This window comes from Nerophis lumbriciformis, linkage group LG34, assembly GCF_033978685.3.
Source record: "Nerophis lumbriciformis linkage group LG34, RoL_Nlum_v2.1, whole genome shotgun sequence".
Classification (NCBI taxonomy): Eukaryota; Metazoa; Chordata; class Actinopteri; order Syngnathiformes; family Syngnathidae; genus Nerophis; species Nerophis lumbriciformis.
Window position 1 is genome coordinate 25,431,160 of NC_084581.2, and position 20,266 is coordinate 25,451,425.

The 20,266-nt window shown below is 39.0% G+C and overlaps 1 protein-coding gene and 1 non-coding gene across 6 annotated transcripts in view; one reads left to right on the plus strand and one right to left on the minus strand.

The window, feature by feature from the left end:
- dse (dermatan sulfate epimerase) overlaps positions 1-19,865 on the plus strand; it is a 53,176-nt gene extending 33,311 nt beyond the window's left edge. For 3 of the 5 annotated variants that reach the window (XM_061927693.2, XM_061927694.2, XM_061927695.2), the window contains 2 exons: positions 7,349-7,556; positions 15,320-19,865. In XM_061927693.2, coding sequence (XP_061783677.2) covers positions 7,349-7,556; positions 15,320-17,063 — 1,952 coding nt within the window. In that variant the 3' untranslated portion in view covers positions 17,064-19,865. Of the gene's footprint in view, positions 1-7,348; positions 7,557-9,538; positions 9,662-15,319 lie in introns of those variants that run through there. The other 2 variants (XM_061927696.2, XM_061927697.2) reach the window with 2 other exon arrangements.
- Positions 1,712-1,794, minus strand: trnal-cag (transfer RNA leucine (anticodon CAG)). The gene has a single exon. It is a non-coding gene; the product is annotated as a tRNA-Leu (tRNA).
- Positions 19,866-20,266: the final 401 nt, after the last annotated feature.

The following is a 20,266-nucleotide window of genomic DNA, read 5'->3' on the forward strand; positions in this document are numbered from 1 at the left end:
GAACTGAGAAACTAAATGTTTTTTTTGCCAATAATCATTAACTTAGAATTGAATGGCAGCAACACATTGCAAAAAAGTTGGCTCAGTAAAGGTTTGGAAACTGAGGAGACCGATTTTTGAAGCTTTTCAGGTGGAATTTTTTCCCATTCTTGCTTGACAGGTCTGGACTAGAGCCAGGCCCAGTCTGCACTCTTTTACTACGAAGCCACGTTGTTGTAACACGTGCAGAATGTGGCTTGGCATTGTTTTGCTGAAATAAGCAGGGGCGTCCATGAAAAAGACGTTGCTTGGATGGCAACATATGTTGCTCCAAAACCTGTATGTACCTTCAGCATTAATGGTGCCTTCACAGATGTGTAAGTTACCCATGCCTTGGGCATTAATACACCCCCATACCATTACAGATGCTGGCTTTTCGGATGTTCTTTTCGTCTTTGGTCCGGAGGACATGATGTCCACAGTTTCCAAAAATGTTTTGAAATGTGGACTTGTCAGACCACAGAACACTTTTCCACTTTGCATCAGTCCATCTTAGATGATCTCGGGCCCAGCGAGGCCGGCGGCGTTTCTGGGTGTTGTTGATAAATGACTTTGGTTTTGCATAGTAGAGTTTTAACTTGCACTTACACATGTAGCGACGAATTGTGGTTACTGACAGTGGTTTCCTGAAGTGTTCTTGAGCCCATGTGGTGATATCCTTTACACACTGATGTCGGTTTTTGATGCAGTACCGCCTGAGGGATTGAAGGTCCCAGGCATTCAATGTTGGTTTTCGGCCTTGCCGCTCAGGTGCAGTGATTTCTCCAGATTCTCTGAACCTTTTGATGATGTTACGGACCGTAGACCGTGAAATCCCTAAATTCCTTGCCATAATTTTTCAAATCGACTGTGTTTCGGTTTTAAAAGTGCTTCCCCTCTGGTCAACATATGAAATAACAAGTGTGTGTAAAAAAAATAAATTGAAGTGCTCCACCACTGGCCAACATATGTAATAACAAGTGTGTGTAAGAAATTGAAATGCTTTGGCCAAAATAAATTTAAAAAGATAAATAAATATGTATATAGAGACATACTGTAATAACTTGAAGTAAATAATGAAGATTAAAAACCAATTACAAAATAAAATGAACTAAAAGCTTACATTTTTTATATTTGTATAGTATGTATATATTATTAATGTTGTAAATACAAATCTTTAAAAGGGTGGTCCTAAAGAGGTTGGCATTTTTAGGAGATCTCAAGAAGGTAACAAATACAAGAGTGTGTGTGTGTGTGTGTGTGTGTGTGTGCGTGCGTGTGTGTGTGCGTGCGTGCGTGCACTCACCCATCCAGGAGGGATTCCTTACAACAGTAAAGGTTGTCAAACTTCTGTTGGGTCACAGAGTCGTTGACGTTTATGGCGGTAACACACAACTTGCTGGCCTTAGCCAGCTGGTACAAGCTGCCGCAAAGATAGCGCAGTGTTTATGGGTGACATGATGCGGGACTTTAGTGCAGAAATCACCGATAAACTCCCATAACGCTTTCCTCCACCTCGCCTCTTATCTTCTTGTACAGGCCGGAGTGCTTCTTGTAGATCAAGTGGGTCAGGTCAGCCCTGTCATCCAGAATGTGGCAAGAGACAAAAGACTCTTATCTTAACAGTGAACTATATATGTGATCCTTTTTTTTTTTGTACGATACAAAAGCTAAAAGATGCTCAAAAACATTCTGTCAGAAGTGGGATTCGAACCCACGCCTCCAGGGGAGACTGCGACCTGAACGCAGCGCCTTAGACCGCTCGGCCATCCTGACATAGCATGATTTGCTGCAGGCAATTTATATGAGGGAAGGAACTAAAAAAATGTCAGGAAATATTAAAATAACGTAAATTTCTGGAGTTAATACAAAATGTAATAATTTAAAAAGAAATATTGATAATAATGTAATAATGGATTCAAATTTTCCTCAGTTTCATAGTATAGTAAAAAAAAAATCTAACAATTATACACATTTTAATTCAATATTATACAATATTATTTTGTGAAATAAATGCAAATGCATGATAAAATATTAGACAGAACTTTTAAATATATACATATATATAATTTAATAATAAATAACAAACACATTTTAATTGACTAGTACTACAAGGATATGTAATTATAATATATTATGCTAATATGGAATACATATGATAAGATAGTAATTTTAGTAAAGTAATACATCTTTTTTTTCATTGTTACAATATTAATTCTTAATTCATGGTCTAGTATTTCAGAGACTGGTTTAAATTCCAAAAAAGGAAAATTAGATCCAAACTGAAATCTATGAAATATAATGTAAAAAAATCTGTCAATATAAGTTCCTTTAACAGCACTAATCTTTTTAAGGCGCATGCGTCCTGACTCTTTTTTGACCCTCGCAACTGGATGATTGAAAGTTAATTCAATTTTTTTTTTTTTTTTTCATAAAATGGAATATATTTTCATCATTTAAAAACAATTTAAATAAGGTAGGGAATTATTGAAATGACGTCATTTGCTGAAGTTAAACATTGTTTTAATCATTTTTAAATAAATAATAATTATGTATTAATATTTGATAATGTTGAATTCAAATTTGTATCAGTTTTATAGTGTAGTTGAAAAAATATTATTATCATAAACAATTATATGTAATTTTATAAAATAAATGCAAATGTAATATGATAAAATATTAGCCATACATTTAAAAAATCTATATACACTACATATATCAGTATATATACTTAATTTATAAACTAAAATTTTTATTGACTAGTACTACAAGGATATTAAATTATAATATGTTATGTTAATATGGAATAAATATGATAATATAGTAATTTTAGTAAAGTCCATCCATCCATCCATTTTCTACCGCTTATCCATTTTGGGGTGGCGGGGTGTGCTGGAGCCTATCTCGTCTGCATTCGGGCGGTAGGCGGGGTACACCCTGGTCAAGTCGCCACCTCATCGCAGGGCCAACACAGATAGACAGACAACATTCACGCTCACATTCACACACTAGGGCCAATTTAGTGTTGCCAATCAACCTATCCCCAGGTGCATGTTTTTGGAGGTGGGAGGAAGCCGGACTCTCCGCAGGGAACCCACGCAGTCACGGGGAGAACATGCAAACCGGGATTGAACCCAGGACCTTCTTATTGTGAGGCACAAAGACTAACCCCGTGTCCCACCGTGGTGCCCCTCATTGAAAATTGAGACCACAGAACACTTTACCACTTTGCATCAGTCCATCTTAGATGAGCTTGGGCCCACCGAAGCCGGCGGCCTTTCTGGGTGTTATTGATAAATGGCTTTTGCTTTGCATAGTATAGTTTTAACTTGCACTTTCAGATGTAGCGGCGAACTGTAGTTACTGACAGTGGTTTTCTGAAGTGTTCCTGAGCCCATGTGGGGATATCCTTTACACACTGATGTCAGTTTTTGATGCAGTACCACCTGAGGGATCGAAGGTCACGGTCATTGCCGCTTACGTGCAGTGATTTCTCCAGATTCTCTGAACCTTTTGATGATTTTACGGACCGTAAATGGTGAAATCCCTAAATTCCTTGCAATAGGTAATTGAGAAATGTTGTTCTTAAACTGTTCGACAATTTACTCACGCATTTGTTCACAAAGTGGTGACCCTCGCCCCATCCTTGTTTGTGAATGACTGAGCATTTAATGGAGGCTGCTTTATTACCCAATCATGGCACCCACCTGTTCACATATAGCCTGTTCACCTGTGGGATGTTCCAAATAAGTGTTTGATGAGCATTCCTCAACTTCTCAGTCTTTTTTGCCACTTGTGCCAGCTTTTTTGAAACATGTTGCAGGCATCAAATTCCAAATGAGCTAATATTTGCAAATAATAACAAAGTTTTCCAGGTCGAACGTTAAGTATCTTGTCTTTGCAGTCTATTCAATTGAATGTAGGTTGACAAGGATTTGCGAATCATTGTATTCTCTTTTTATTTACTTCACTCGTTTTGGGTTTTGTATAATTCTGTTCTGAGCCCCCAAAGAACACCCCAGGTTTAGCGTACAAATGTTTTTTTTATAATAACAAAAAATGCTTTTAGATAACAAATAGTACTAACTAATATTATAACAACTGAATATCAAAAATACTATTAAAAAAAAAAGGACTTAAAGTTATTACAATTTGCTGGCGACACGACTGTTTTGTTCTGGAGAGAAGACACAAAATAAAGAACACATTTAAGAGTTGTTTTGACAAAAACAGGTAGTCCTTGAAAACAAATTTGGAAAGTAGAAGAGAAAGTCTAACACGAATACAAATGACGGAATAGACACTGACAGAGTAAAATAAAAAATTTTTTGGGTGAAATAATAAATAAAATAACTGGAAATCTCATATAAAAAATATATAACATAAAGTAGTAAGAAAAACTTCAATAATGAACAAAGCCTAATATGTTCTGGACCAAAAATCACTCCATAATCTCTACTGCTCGCTAGTATTCATTCACTAACCATGTTACAAAAAAGGTCAGCTACAATAATACTTGGCTACCGAGAACATACAAACCCTTTATTTATCGAATCAAAAATGTTGAAATTCAATGATTTGGTGCATTTGCCAACAGTTAAAATGATGTACAAAGCGAACTATAACCTGCTACCTAAGAATGTACAACAATTATTTTCAACAAAAGAGAAGAAAAATAACCTTAAAACATTTGTATGCACGTACAACACTTAAAACACTTTTGTACTCAGTATGTGTAATTAAATTGGAATAGATTAAGCAAAGAAGTCAAATAAAGTACTAATTTGATCCAGTTTAAGAAACTGTTCAAACTCAAAGTGTTTGCAAAGTACAATAAAGAAAAATCCTGATAAACATTTTGAGATAATCTTATTTATCTCATTACAACATATATAACTCTTTATTGAGAACTTTAGTATTTATGTGATAGAAATTGCTATGAAATGGAAAAGGGGTAGGATTAAATAAGCTCTGCTTCTTGCTACTTCTTTTCGGACATGTTGTAAATAGAAACTGGAAATATGTGACACAACATATTGTTTAAAATACATGTATACCATAAACCACAATATAATTAAGTAATGTAATCATTTGGGGACGATGCCGCGTGTTGTCGTGATCCCAAGATGCCGAAAAGGCAAGCACTGTGCTAACAGAAGGTCGTTCAATTAGGAACCAAGCAAAAGAAAAATAAGTCGAGCAGCAACAGAACACTGAACAATGAGAAACAGGTGTGTTGGCAGGACAAGGAACAGAAAGTAAAGGTGCTGCCAAACACGAGACAAAACAGGAAATACAAAACTAAAGCACCAGGTTAGGGAGTGTTACTAAACACAGGAAAATAACAAGCATAGTCTAAACCACAGGTGTCAAACTCAAGGCCAGATCTGGCCCGCGACATCATTTTATCTGGCCCACAAACACCTGGAAATGACATGTGTCAATAAAGTACTTCATATTTTCTCACTAAATGTAATAGGTTTTTTTAACAGATAAAATATAAGTACTGCTTGAAATTGCATACCATTTAAACTTTAATAGTATTCAATATTGCAACACGTATTACAGTATATTATCATACTTTCCAAACATGTATTTGTCTATAAAAAAATACTTAACTTTACAGCAAACTACCCATCAAACTAATACAAATGACAATACATTGTATGTTGTTCTTTACAGCATATTACTGTAAATTGAAAAGAACTACTACTGTTTTTTGCGTTAAAATTCTGTTGACTGAGCTGCCAGTTTTGGACTGTAAAATCTACAGTTGTTGGTTTTAACTGTGTATTACTGTAAATGAAAAGATGGTACTTTTGTTTTTATGGTAGAAAAACTGGCAACTAAGTTGCCAGAATAACAAAATAACTTGTTCTGTTTTTCCATTCACAATATGATGTTGTAAAAACCAATGTAAATTTAACACAAAAATTCTGGCAACTGAGCCTTCTTTTTCCGTAACCCCCCCCAAAAAAACAGTGGTACTGTTTTTCCATTCACCGTAAAATGTTGTTAAAAACAAAACAAAACCAACAACTATATTTTACAGTAACATTTTGTAAATGTAATTTTTTACTGTAAAATCGACAGTCTGCTTTAAACAATTTATATAATTAATAATGGAATCAGGAGGAAAATGTATACATTATTCGCTGTTACAAGCGGCCCTCTGTTGGCAGCCATAACTGCGATGTGGCCCTCAATGAAAACGAGTTTGACATCCCTGGTCTAAACTGTCATGTAGGATCATGACAAATGTACAGCATACACCTTCAACGGTATCTCCTACGAGTTGCTTTCGTTGAAAACCCCATCAGCAGAGTGTCTGTACAGTCTTGTGGATAAATGTCCTCTGTTAGGAGGGGTCCTATTATGCAAAACCAACTTTTGTTATCTGTTGTGTATTCCCCATAAGTCCCGAAAATATGAAGAAAAAAAACTATGGAGGCATGAAATAGATATTTATTAAACAATCTTGCCTTCTTGCCCCTTCCAAACATGTTTACGTGTCCTCTGTTAAGAGGGGTCCTATTATGCAAAACCAACCATGGAGGCATGAAATAGATATTTATAAAACAATCTTGCCTTCTTGCCCAATCCAAACAAGCTGCAAGCAAGCCGTTTGGAACTTGACACTTTAGTGACGTATTTTGCCTTAATTACGTCAGCGGTCTTCTCCATGTAAGGTAGAGCTTTACCCCAAGAGCTTTCCATTTCTATTCAGTTGTAGTCAATAAGTTCCCCCTTTTTCTCTATCCTCTTGTTGTGGTGCAGACTGTCTCATACATGCACATGCATTCTAAAATGAGGAATTTAGGATGCATTTTTATTAGAAATGATAAAAAGTTATCACATATATCTGTCAGTAGGCTTGATATGGAAGCGCTAAAAACTACAACATGGCTGACAGGGTGGAGACGCAGTCGAAGGGGCGTGGCCTGGAGGAGGGTTTTGGTGCATGAATAAGACCTCCCACAAAACTGAGCATTCTGAAACAAGTTTATAAAGCTGGGTCGTAAGCCACATTTATAAAATTGTAAAAAACAAAAAACACTCGTATCACAAGAAAATGAAGAGGAACTGTACAGCAAGCTAACCATTCAGAAGATGAAACTGAAAAACATCTGGCATTGTTAAATATTTCCTATGATGTATTGACAGGTTTTATCTGCCAAACAGAACCAAATAGATTTTGGGAACGATTTAAAACATATTCAATATTGTTTTCCAATTGTCCTTATTATTATTGGATTATTTTGTTACATCTATCCAACACTACATTATGTAAACTGCCACCATTAATGTTGTGTTGTTTCCATTTTATTAGGATTTCAGCGAACTGTAGCCATTGCAGACTCCAACTACAACTGGTTTTATGGCCCAGAGAGTCAGCTTGTCTTCTTGGACCGTTTTGTGATGCGTAATGGCAGCGGAAACTGGCTTGCCGAATTGATTCATCAACACAGGATCACGGAAGGCGTTGGACAGGCTGGGAAAGGCCAGAGATGGTGTACTCTCCACACCGAATTCCTCTGGTGAGTAAATGTGTTAATCCAGTTTTTCTATTTAGAGAAAAACTGTTATTACTTCATAAAAATATTGTTTTGCCTCAATGTATCATTTACTAACATTTTAAAGATTAAAATTTCGACTGCCTATATAAAGTGCAGAAAATGCTTCGATGAAATGGCTCACAAAACTTGCTCTTTCAATTAATTAATTGATTAATCTTCTTTAACAGCTGACAAGTTTGGCTTACAGGGCATACAGCACCTGTGTTGACAAGTTATTCCCAATAATACAGTGTAGTATAGTAGTACAACATACAGCAAAATAAGTGAATCCTCCAGCATTAATCCAAATCATAATTGGGATGCTGGTAGACTTCCGATTTGTTTGGATTTGCAAACAGTTTTTCCCAAACGGCAAATCCGCGTTTTTAAACATACATTTTTGCGTCAAAATAACACCTCGCGTTTTATTAATTTATTTTTTTAATATCAATAAAATTACAATCCAAACAAAATTTCAGCCGCAGGTATTGGCTGTTCCTTTTGCCTAAACGCCACATTGAGTTGCAGCATGGGGCAGACGATCAGGGTCTGTGTAGCTTCTGTTTATTCTATTTCCAATTCTTAAATGAACAAACCTACTCAGTGGCCTAGTGGGTAGAGTGTCATCCCTGAGATGGGTAGGTCGTGAGTTCAAACCCTGGCCGAGTCATACCAAAGACTATAAAAATGGGACCCATTACTTCCCTGCTTGGCACTCAGCATCAAGGGTTGGAATTGGGGGTTAAATCACCAAAAATTATTCCCGGGCGCGGCACCGCTGCTGCCCACTGCTCCCCTCACCTCCCAGGGGGTGAACAAGGGGATGGGTTAAATGCAGAAGACAAATTTCACCACACCTAGTGTGTGTGCGACAATCGTTGGTACTTTAACTTTAACTTTAAATGCAAATCAAAAAACACATTTCAGGCCATTTTTTTCCTATTTTCATTTCTGAAACAAAAGTTGGACTACTGGCTCGGGGTCTTTCTGTGTGGAGTTTGCATGTTCTCCCCGTGACTGCGTGGGTTCACTCCGGGTACTCCGGCTTCCTCCCACCCCCAAAGACATGCACCTGGGGGGTAGGTAACACTAAATTGGCCCGAGTGTGGGAATGTGAGTGTGAATGTTGTCTGGCCCTGCGAATGCAGCTGGGATAGGCTCCAGCACACCCGCGACCCTGATAGGGACACTGCGAATGCAGCTGGGATAGGCTCCAGCACCCCCCGCGACCCTAGCTGATAGGGACAAGCGGTAGAAAATGGATGGATGGAAGTTGGACAACTATTTAATGAGACTTTTTCAAACGACAATGGGACTCCTGCTGAACAAAGATGTTACCGTTATGCTAAAAACATGCTAAACGCAAAGAAAAAGCTGAAATACTGCTTCCAGTTCAATTTGTCATCACACAGATAACCACACATGTTTGCATTTTGGATGAACATTTTTTAGATTTTTGCGTTTATCTGGAAACATTTAAATCCATAAAACGAAAACAGCACAAAATCCAATTGTATGTCATAATTTTAATGAAAATCAACCCCTTTTTGTTTGTTTTAATATCTGCCATGAATAATACGAATCGAAAAACGGCCCTAATTTTATTTTTTGATTGCGTTTCAGATGTCAGGCTTGTCACTGACAGTTTGGTTATGTTTTAGTTTTTCCTCTGTATTTGTTTTATTTCCTGTCAGCGCTCTTATTTTTGTTCAGTTTCCTGCTTGTCTACCTGAGCGCTGTTTCCCCTCAGCTGTGGCTGATTGGCACCTGGCCACACCTGGTGTCAATCAGCCGGCTCCTATTTAGACCTGCCTTGCCCTCCAGTCAGTGCTAGAGTATTGTAAGCTGTATGCTGTGGACTGTTTGCTGTGTCCTTTATGCTGTTAGCCGTTTCCTGTATGCTGTGAGCTGTTCCCTGGTTCTTGATTCCTGTTCCTGTTTGCTGTTTCCTGTCTCCTGGTTCGTGTTTTACCTGCATTTTTGGACATTAAAACCATGTTTTCCTGTATCAAGCCTGCCATCTCTGCATCTTGGGGTTTGTCACCGACCCCTCCTGACATCAGAAATGGAAATAGAATGAACGGAAGGTACACGGACCCAGTATTTTAACTTTTCCTTTGTTTGTAGCAAAACAGTAACATCTTTGTTCAGCAGGAGTCCTTTTGTCGTTTAAAAAAAGTCTCATTATATAGTTGTCCAACTTTTGTTTCAGAAATGAAAATAGAAAAAATGGCCCGAAATGTGTTTTTTGATTTGCATTTAAGAATTGGAAATAAAATTAACGGACCAATCAGGAGCACCGAAACAAGCTTGCTAGTTAGCTAATCACGTAGCTGGCTTACTGTACTTGTTGTCACCTTCGTTCACTCCCTGAGCCATAACGTTGATGGCTTTCCACTTTGCTGCTAATTTTATTTGATGGTTACAATCTGAACACTGTTAGTTCCAAACCATTTGTAGTTCTAGGGCACGGGTGTCAAACTCTATTTTTTGTGGTCGCAAAAGCCTAGAAATAATGTGTCTACAAGGCATTTCATCTTTCTTGATTCATGTATTTTAATTGTGATGCAGCTGGGATAGACTCCAGTCACCCCTTCAACCCCGAGAGGGACAGGCGGTAGAAAATGAATGGATGAAAAAAAAAAATGTATGCACGCAAATGCAGTAACTCCATATTGTTTGACACAGCGAGTTAGTCCAAGTTTTTTTTGTTATTGAAACCCTTTTCAAATAAACTTCTACACAAGCAGAACTCAAATATCTGCTTATCATTTTGACTTCTGATTTCAAAGCAAGTTTTCCATCAGTTTGTTGGTAAACAGCAATAATCAAACAAAGGGGCAATTGTGTGGTAATCAGTCCTTCCAGGATATTGCGGGCTTTTTTTTAGAATGATGTGGCCTAAAAAGCCTGATATTGCTGCAGCATTGGCCAAAATGTGTGGGAAAATTGCATGGCCATGCATAATTCGCTGGGTTTGCTTTAATTTGCGTTAATTGGCACGATCGCTACATCGTAAAGTCCTGGAGGAGCTAATTACTATCATGAATCGCCCCTCGGCCCAGGATGAAAATGAGTTTAACGGCCTTGTTGAGTATTTATTAATAGCCAGCGAGAAGGTATATTTTTGACGGAGGTTACAACACCGAAAGTCTATTCAATTGAATATAAGTTGAAAAGTATTTGCATTGTATTGGTTTTTTTTGCGAATTACACAACGTGCCAACTTCACTGGTTTTGGGTTTTGTATATTACCTGAGGGGACGTAGCTACAGGATAGAGTTGCCAAATGGGAAACGTTTCTCGAGTTCTTTCCTTGCATGTTATAGAAATTTACATTACATTTTCAATGTTAAAATGAATCCTGTGTTAATTACTTGGGACATGCATGTGTCAAAAAATAGCCAAAAGAGGTTGGTAAATGAGAATAAATCGAAAGGTAAAATATAATTTGCAGGAAATGTAGTCCATCCATCCATTTTCTACCACTTGTGTTACCGTAATTTTCTAAATTCTCTTGGGGTTTGCATGGCAGCACTTTGTACTGGTTAAAATGTTCCTCTTTTTTTCCCCTAAATAAAAATAATAATTTCAAGGGTAAACTGTTGCCGTTATCATCAAGGTTTAATTGTACAAGCAAAGTATATAAGCTGCACCCACAAAATTTCAGAAGAACATTTTTTTATGTATATTAGCCGCACTGGACTACAAGCCGCTTACATATATATATTATTATTGTTATTGTTGTTGTTGTTGTTGTTGTTGTGAAATGACTTATTTACACACCTTAATTGTTCCCAAACGGTGTCTGCAACACAGGAGTAAAAGGGCTGGTCAAACAAAACAGAAGTTTTCATGGACCCACTTGCTGTGGAAGCAAGCTCTCCTATCAGCTAAACAGACTTAATAACTCCACAATGGTGTTTCGGTGAATTTACTGAGGAATGTGTAAAACGGCAACAATACAAAAATACATTGTAGGTTAATACTAACAGACACTCGTATACATGTTTTAGCATATTAGCTAATGCTAACGACACTACCTTGATTACATTACGATAGCAAGTACAAATATGCATCAAAACACTGCTATTACATCTATGATGTGTAGTGAGTATGAATTGGTTTAGTTATATTGTAAAACTTATAAACGTTGATTGAAAAACCATACGAGTAGAAACGCAATGGACAAACAAAATAGCCAATCTTTGCTCAGATTACTGTTTTGCACACTCTTGGCATTCTCTCAATGAGCTGTGGCTATTTTGAAGAAACTAAAATATAAAACATGTTTTCAGTTATTCCACCTTTTTTTGAATGTGTTCATTCATAGTTTTGATGCCTTCAGTGACAATCTACAATGTAAATAGTCATCAAAATAAAGAAAATGCATTGAAGGAGAAGGTGTGTCCAAACTTTTGGCCTGTACTGTGTGTTAAATATATACCATATGTTTTGTTTAACCATTAGTGGTAACTTAAGCTAGCCTGATGTGTTGTAGTTAATTTTTTTGGTATGAAAAATGTAAAGAGAGAAATAATCTCCTGAACAAAATCTTGGGACCGGGTAAAATGACAAGTAATTGCATTTTGCACTGGTGGATTGCTATCAAAATGGGAAAAGAAGAAACGGCAGCATGAGACAAAAACCAAGGTACGACCGAAAATGCCCTTTTATTGGTTGTTTTAACACAGGGGTTGCCCACACTTTTTCTGCAGGTGAACTTCTTTTCAATTGACCAAGTCGAGGGGATATACCTCATTCATATATATAATTTATATTTATTTATTTATGAAGGAGATGTTTTTGTTAACAAGTTAAAGGTGTTTATTGATAATACAAGCATGTTTAAGACATAGATTCTTAACTTTCACGAAGACAAGAATATAAGTTGGTTTATTACCTGATTTTGATGACTTGCATTGATTGGAATCAGACAGTGGTGCTGATAACATCCACATTTTTTAATGGAGGAGAAAAAAGGTCCTCCTTTCTGTCTAATACCACATGAAAGTGGTTGGTTTTTGGCATCTTATTTGTCCAGCTTCCAAACTCATTTTTATACACTTTTTACAAGAAATACATTAGCGGCAAACTCCGTAGCTTGCTAGCTTGTGCACGCCAGCTTTCTGAGACTTTTATTTTGTTAGCGCAGGCAGGATGAAGCAGGGCTTTTATTGTGAAGAGAGGAACTGTGCAGTCCGTCTTTAGAGTTTTGACGGCAGGTATGGCGCGAGAGTCTGTTGAAATAAAGTGTTTTTTGCCTTCCTGTCGGTCATTTTTTATTAATAATGAGCTCGCAGCAGCCAGCGTCATCTCACAAGACCCTCGGGTGCCATGAATGTCAATCAAGTGACGAAAGTGACGTCATAGTGAAGATTGATGATCGCTAATTTTTAGGTCTATTTTTTTAATGCTGACTGACACACCCTCACAATCACCATGATTTAACCACTACAAATCACTACACAAACGTTCAGCCTCATCTGAAGTTAAAAGTGCCTTACTTTTATGATTTGTTGCAATAAACCTTCAACGCGGGAGAAGCCTCTTCGTGCTAAGAACAGTCCTGCTTCCCACAAACCTTCAGAAAAAGATTGATTTTCCGAAAAACTTAATGGCATACTCAGTGACTCCTATTTCTGACAATGAAATTGTAAGTTATTACAGTAAGTTAGAAATGTGTGGATGATACATTGGCATTGTTAGCTCGAGTCGTCGTGTTGCTAACTTACTTAGAATCAGAATCAGAATAGTTTTTATTGCCATTGTTTGAGAACGGGTTCACAAACTAGGAATATTACTTGGTGCGATCGTGCAACATAAAACACATATAACACAGAATAGAATAACATGAGCTGTAACTGAGCTATCAGATCTTGTTATTGTTCATGTGCCTGATAGCCAAGGGGAAAAAACTGTTCAGGTGGCGGGAGGTGTGGGTCTGGTCTTCGTGGTCTCCTGCCTGAGGGGACAATAGTTTGTGTCCAGGGTGAGAAGAGTCAGCTGTGATCTGACCCACACGCCTCCTGGTCCTGGAGGGATGGGAGTTTGTAGCCAATAACGATACGCTGCAGTCAATGCTTGTCCCAGACTGTGGCGCCGGGAATCCACACAATGATGGAGGAGATGTGGATGGACTCAATGATGGCTGAGTAGAACTGCACCAGCATCTCAGTCGGCACCTTAAGTTTCTTCAGCTGCCGTAGGAAGTACATCCTCTGCTGGGCCTTCTTGATGAGGGAGCTAATGGTCGGCTCCCACTTGAGGTCCTGGGTGATGGTGGTGCCCAAGAAACGAATAGAGTCCACAATGGAGACGGGGGTGGGAGAGTCAATCATGGTAAGGGGGGATGGTGGGGCTTTGACTTTCCTGAAGTTCATGATCATCTCCACTGTTTTGTGGGCGTTCAGCTCCAGGTTGTTGAGGCTGCACCAGGACGCCAGCCGGTCCACCTCTCTCCTGTAGGCGGACTCATCGCCATCCGAGATGAGCCCGATGAGGGTAGTGTCGTCCGCAAACTTGAGCAAACTTTAGCTTTCTAATGCAAGACAATAGGAAGAATGATTTTCATAAAAATTACTTTTAATTGGATGAGTGCTTACTAGGGATGTAACATTATCAAAATCTCACGGTACAATATTGTCTCAGTATTTATCTTAGTGGACGGTCAGAAATAAAAATATTAGCATTTGTGCTATTTATAATTTTATAGCTGCTGGATGACTTATGGGGCTGAATAAAATGAACAATTGATGTTTTGTTTTTTTTTAATTTAGGAAATATATTACTATAATATATCTCCTACATAAAAAGACGTCTTTCATTATGTATTTTCTTGCCTTTGAGTCATTCCAGACGCACGAATGTGCTTGTGATGCGATCCACAGCATTGTGCGTCGATTTTGAAAGTGAAAGAAAAGTGACAGAAAGTTTCTGTTGTCTAGAATTCATATCAAAAAGGTGTTACAGATTATAGATGTGATTATAGCATGATAACATGCATGTTAATAAAATTGTGGTCTCCGTGGTAAAAGCCCCGTATGCACGCAAAATCCTCATTTAAATAAGGTGGTCTGCACCACTTTTTATTTGCACGTGCAGTGGTAGGATATCACATGCAACACACCCACTCATAGTACACATCATTTTTTTTTGCACATGCTGTCCAGCGTGTGGTATTTGGATCTTAGTAAATCAGGCCCCCAGATGCATGTCTTTGGAGGTGGGAGGAAGCCGGAGTACCCTAACCACCTTGTGAATCAATATTGCTAAACATTTTGATATATTTGATTATTTTATTACCCAGCCATAATCATGACAGCTCTATGTAAGCTGTTTGAATTTAAAATTCTTCAAGAAAATTGTGGTTAGAGTGTCCGCCGTGAGATCGGTAGGTCGTGAGTTCAAACCTGGTCTGAGTCATACCAAAGACTATAAAAATGTGACCCATTACCTCCCTGCTTGGCACTCAGCATCAAGGGTTGGAATTGGGGGTTAAATCACCAAAAATGATTTGTGGGTGCGGCCACCGCTGCTACTCACTGCTCCCCTCACCTCCCAGGGGGTGAACAAGGGGATGGGTCAAATGCAGAGGTTAATTTCACCACACCTAGTGTGTGTGTGACAATCATTGGTACTTACTTAAAAATGCTTCAGTGCAGTATTTAAGAAATGTTGCAACATTAAACATGACTTGTTTTTAGGATGCTACCTGTGTTCTATAATTCTGCTCTTCTTTTTAGGTATGACCCAGGCCTTTCTCCAAAACCCCCATCCGATTTTGGAACATCACAGCTGCATTACTTTGAAGACTGGGGCGTGGTGACTTATGGCAGTGCTTTACCTGCAAACACAAATCGCTCCTTTCTTTCCTTCAAGTCAGGGAAGCTCGGGGGACGTGCTATCTTTGAGATGGTTCACAAGGGCAAGTACAAGGAGTGGATTAAAGGGTGGAGAAACTTCAATGCCGGCCACGAACACCCTGATCAGAACACTTTTACCTTTGCACCCAACGGCATTCCTTTCATCACTGAGGGACTATATGGACCTAAGTACACTTTGCTGAACAATGCTGTGTTGTTCGGTCCGGCCCTCTTGGGAACTTGCTTTAAGCCGTGGGCTGGCCAGGTGACCGAATCCTGTGACTCCAAGTGGTTGAAATACAAAGCAGGGTCTGCAGCTGACGCTCAGGGGAAAGTAGAAGCTGCCATGGAGAAACAAGGGATGGTCTTCATTCGCGGGGAAGGTCGTTCCGCCTATAATCCAGACCTGAAGATCCGCAGCTTTCAGAGAAACCTCCTCCTACTTCACCCACAGCTCCTCCTGCTGGTGGACCACATCCATCTGGATCCCGACAGCCCATCCAGGGCCATGAGTGCATTCTTTCACAACACAGAGCTTCCATTCCAGGATATAAAAGTGGACGGTGTCCATGGAGCATTTGTATCACACAAAGACGACAAGTATAAAATGTTCTGGATGGATGACACTGGTCACGGCAATAGAGGGATGGTAGGTTACTGGAATTATCCACGAGGGTACCCGTATAATGGCTCGAACTATGTGAACGTCACAATGCCGTTAAGATACCCCCACACTCGAGTGGCCTACGTTTTTTTGGGACCAGACGTGGCACTCAACAGCTTCAGCGTCCGTGGTGACAACCAAAGAGTGGATATTTACCTGGCCACAAAGGAGCACACCTACACCGTCTACCTGCTGACTGGAGAAGTCACCAGCAAGCCTCTTTTTGCCATGGTGCTGCTGGACCAGAAGAAGATCGTGTTCGAGAAAAAACCAACTGCGGCGGACAGCTCCCCTTCGGAAGTAGAGGAATACGTCAACGTGATGGAGGACAACCTCCAGCATGTCAAGCCGGTCTTTCAGCAAATGGAAAGACATATTCTTGGAAAGGCTCTAAATACGGGCAGATTCCGCAAGACTGCGGAGCGCCTGCTCCGGTTCTCTGACAAAAAGAAGACCGAGGGGGTCATTGAGAAGCTGTTTGCCATGTCCAAGAAACAGAGTAAGGATAAGGGGAGCAAGAAAATAAACCTTGGTGAGAAGCTCTCTGGGAGTCTGCCTGACATATTTGCACAGATCGAGGTCAGTGAAAAACAAGTCCGACAGAGGACGTCCAAGCGTGTGTATGAAAACAGTCCAGAAGAGGGAGACGCAGACGCACAAGCCTTTCTAGAATACACAGACAGCCGCAAAAACAGGAAAAGCGGTTTTGTGAAAGGCCGTAAATTTAAAGAAGTGAATATGTTGGTGACTACTGGAAGTCAACGGTCCAACATAGCCTCTTACATTCGACTGTTCCTCCTCCTGAACACTGCCACCTTCTTCTTGCTGCTGGCGGTCTTGTTGACTCGCTTCCAGCGGGGCCGCAGCTTGAACACTCAGAGATGTTTTTATACGATCGTAATGGTTGACTGCTTGATCTTACTGTACCTCTACTCGTCATGCTCTCACATGCAGTGCTGACATCGTTAGTTCGGCTGCAAATGATCTCAGACTTATGATATCAACAATGGATAGGAATTATATGGTGCCTTTCCAGACACCCATTTACAGTAATATCTATTATTCATTTACTCTACAGTCACATACTGGACTTGAAAACACAGCTGCCCTGGAGTACAGTGGAACCTCCATTTACAAACACCTCTTTTTGCGACCTTTTCAGTTTACAAACGTTTACATGTTTACATCGCGCCAAATGTGCCTGTGTGTGCGGACCATATCTTCATTCATTCATTCATTTTCCTTGTTGCTTAATGCTACTTTAATAACATCTAACAACTTCTGACAAGTTTATTTCCACAATTGTCATACGTTGCGCCAGTCAGAGTTGTCAGCCTGTCTTAGAGATCGCTTTGTGCAATTAGAAACGCTTTCAATGTTTTCAAACTTTTGACAGTTTTGCTGTATAGCTTCAGGTTGCTCGACAATCGCTTTGAGCTAGCATTTTATCCCGTTAACATCCGGCTTCAGTTCGAGGATTTTGTCACCAAGGGAGTGTTGTTCCGCAGTAAGTCTTTGACAGGGATGAGACTAAAAAAATATGCCACAGCGAACATTTATTACAGCAAAGTAGGCACTACCGGGACACAAGCCGATGAAGGATCGCTAGTTTGTGCTAACGCCAGCGGTCACTATGTGAAGCCACTGCTTATTTATCACTTTGAAACTCCCAGAGTTTTCACCAATGCCACAAATAATCCCAGATAAAAGGTACAATGGTAAATGGGTTATACTTGTATAGCGCTTTTCTACCTTCAAGGTACTCAAAGCGCTTTGACACTATTTCACCCATTCACACACACATTCACACACTGATGGCGGGAGCTGCCATGCAAGGCGCTAACCATGACCCATCATTAGCATGGGTTAAGTGTCTTGCTCAAGGACACAACGGACGTGACTAGGTTGGTAGAAGCGGGGGATCGAACCAGGAATCCTCAGGTTGCTGGCAAGGCCACTCTCCCAACTTTGCTACGCCGTCCCAATGATTTTACTTTGTTTTTTGGGTGGGTTTGGAGCGCACCAACGAGACTTGTGTGAGTGTTGACATTTAAGCTTGCTGTAATATTGTTGTATTGTTTGGATAAAATAGAGATTGTCGAGCCATTACCCTCTTTGACATAAACTGTATACAGTATATACATTATAGTGTCTTCAAAGTTTGTAGTTTTTACAAAAATGTGGATTTTGGTCGAGGCAAAAAACAATTATTCATCTTATGGGGAACACTGCTTCACTATACAGACTTTTCGGTTTGCAAACCATGTTCAATAACCAATTATGTTTGTAAATAGAGGTTACACTGTATAAAGTAAATCCCCACATATTGGTAGATGGCATACAGCATATTTGCAAATTTTCTTCTCAAAGTATTACGTTTTTATAAATATTTTATTGGCAAAATTGGAAAAACGCGTTTGTGTATTTTCTTTACAAAAAAATAGCTTTTTTTCAATAAACAAAGTTGTATTTTTGTTACCAAGTTACTAAAAGTAGTAACTAGCTAACTAATATTTTGTGTTTGGAGTATCTCAAATTTGAATTGTTGGGTTTTTTTTACGGGTGTGTCTATCGTTTGCAGTATGTTGCTACTCCCTGGGTCCTTGGAACCCCCAAAGGATCTCCTGTACTGATGGAAACGTGGCTGCCAATTGACGGGTCCTCCGACCACCGCCAAATATTTCTCATTTATACACCAGACTGGAGGCAAGGTAGGTGAAGTGCCTTGCCCAAGGACACCACATCAGAGGTAAAACCAGTTACTTCTGTATCACCTGAGCCCAAAGCTCTAACTAACCATGAATGATGGTTAGTTGAAAAAAGTTAGTATTTAGTTAATGGCCATTTTTATTACTGAAATAGCAATCTCATATTTGAGAATGAAAGTCACAGAGGACTGCAAGCATGTGTAAATATGTTTATGCTGATTTGATTTGAAATGATAACACAAAACAAGAATTCCTTCACATTCTCAGTACAAGCAAAGTTCATGATGTAGATTTCAGTTTTGTCATAAGTCAGAGGTTGTAAAAGTTTGAAACACCTTCAGGGAATATAATAGGTCTCCGGTCTCCCGTCCTTTTTGCTCTTGCTTTAGTGTTATAATCAGTGGACGTTTCAAGCTCGTCGTTATTTTTAAAACGATTTTGTGGCTGTACATTTTTTGAGTCCCTTTTTTTGTAACTATATGTGTATATGTGAGCAAAGCCAACACTATTGTAAAGCAATGTTAGCCTACTTTTACTGACTCTATCCAAATAATTCAACAGGCGTTTTAGTGTGAAACTGATTATAATGATCTTTTCAAGAACAATATAGCTGATTTATAGCCATTCACACAATAAAATCAAATAAATCTCCCTTTGTTTTATACTCTTTACTCTTTAACTCTTTAACGGTTCATCATACTGATAAATCAACCAACCACCTTGCAGGGATGCATTGTGTTGCCTCAAATCAAATACGGAGATGAATGAGAACATCCATACAGACGGACAAATCCATGATGATTGGTTGGTGTTCGTGTGATGAGTCACAGTTGGCTAAAATTGAAGCGAAACATGACAGACTGGCCAATCAGAGGCAAGATAAAGCAGGTCATATGATGACGAGAGAGTCAGAGACAGAGGGACGCTTCAAGTTGACTACTCCTAAAAAAAAAAAGATACATACTTGATAATGGCAGAAGGATTCTCTCCCACAGATTAGATTTTTCCTTTAGTGATGAAGATGAGGTGCAGGAAACTCACAATAATGCGTGTCTTTGGCCAAATGTGTGCGTTAATAGAAAACAATGCCCAAAACCTTAGTTTTTACAAACCCCAAAACCAGTGAAGTTTGCACGTTGTGTAAATGGTAAATAAAAACAGAATACAATGATTTGCAAATCCTTTTCTATATTCAATTGAATAGACTGCAAAGACAAGATACTTAACGTTCCAACTGGAAAACTTTGTTATATTTTGCAAATATTAGCTCATTTAGAATTTGATGCCTGCAACATGTTTAAAAAAGCTTGCACAAGTGGCAAAAAAGACTGAGAAAGTTGAGGAATGCTCATCAAACACTTATTGGAACATCCCACAGGTGAACAGGCTAATTGGGAACAGGTGGGTGCCATGATTGGGTATTAAAGCAGCTTCCATGAAATGCTCAGTCATTCA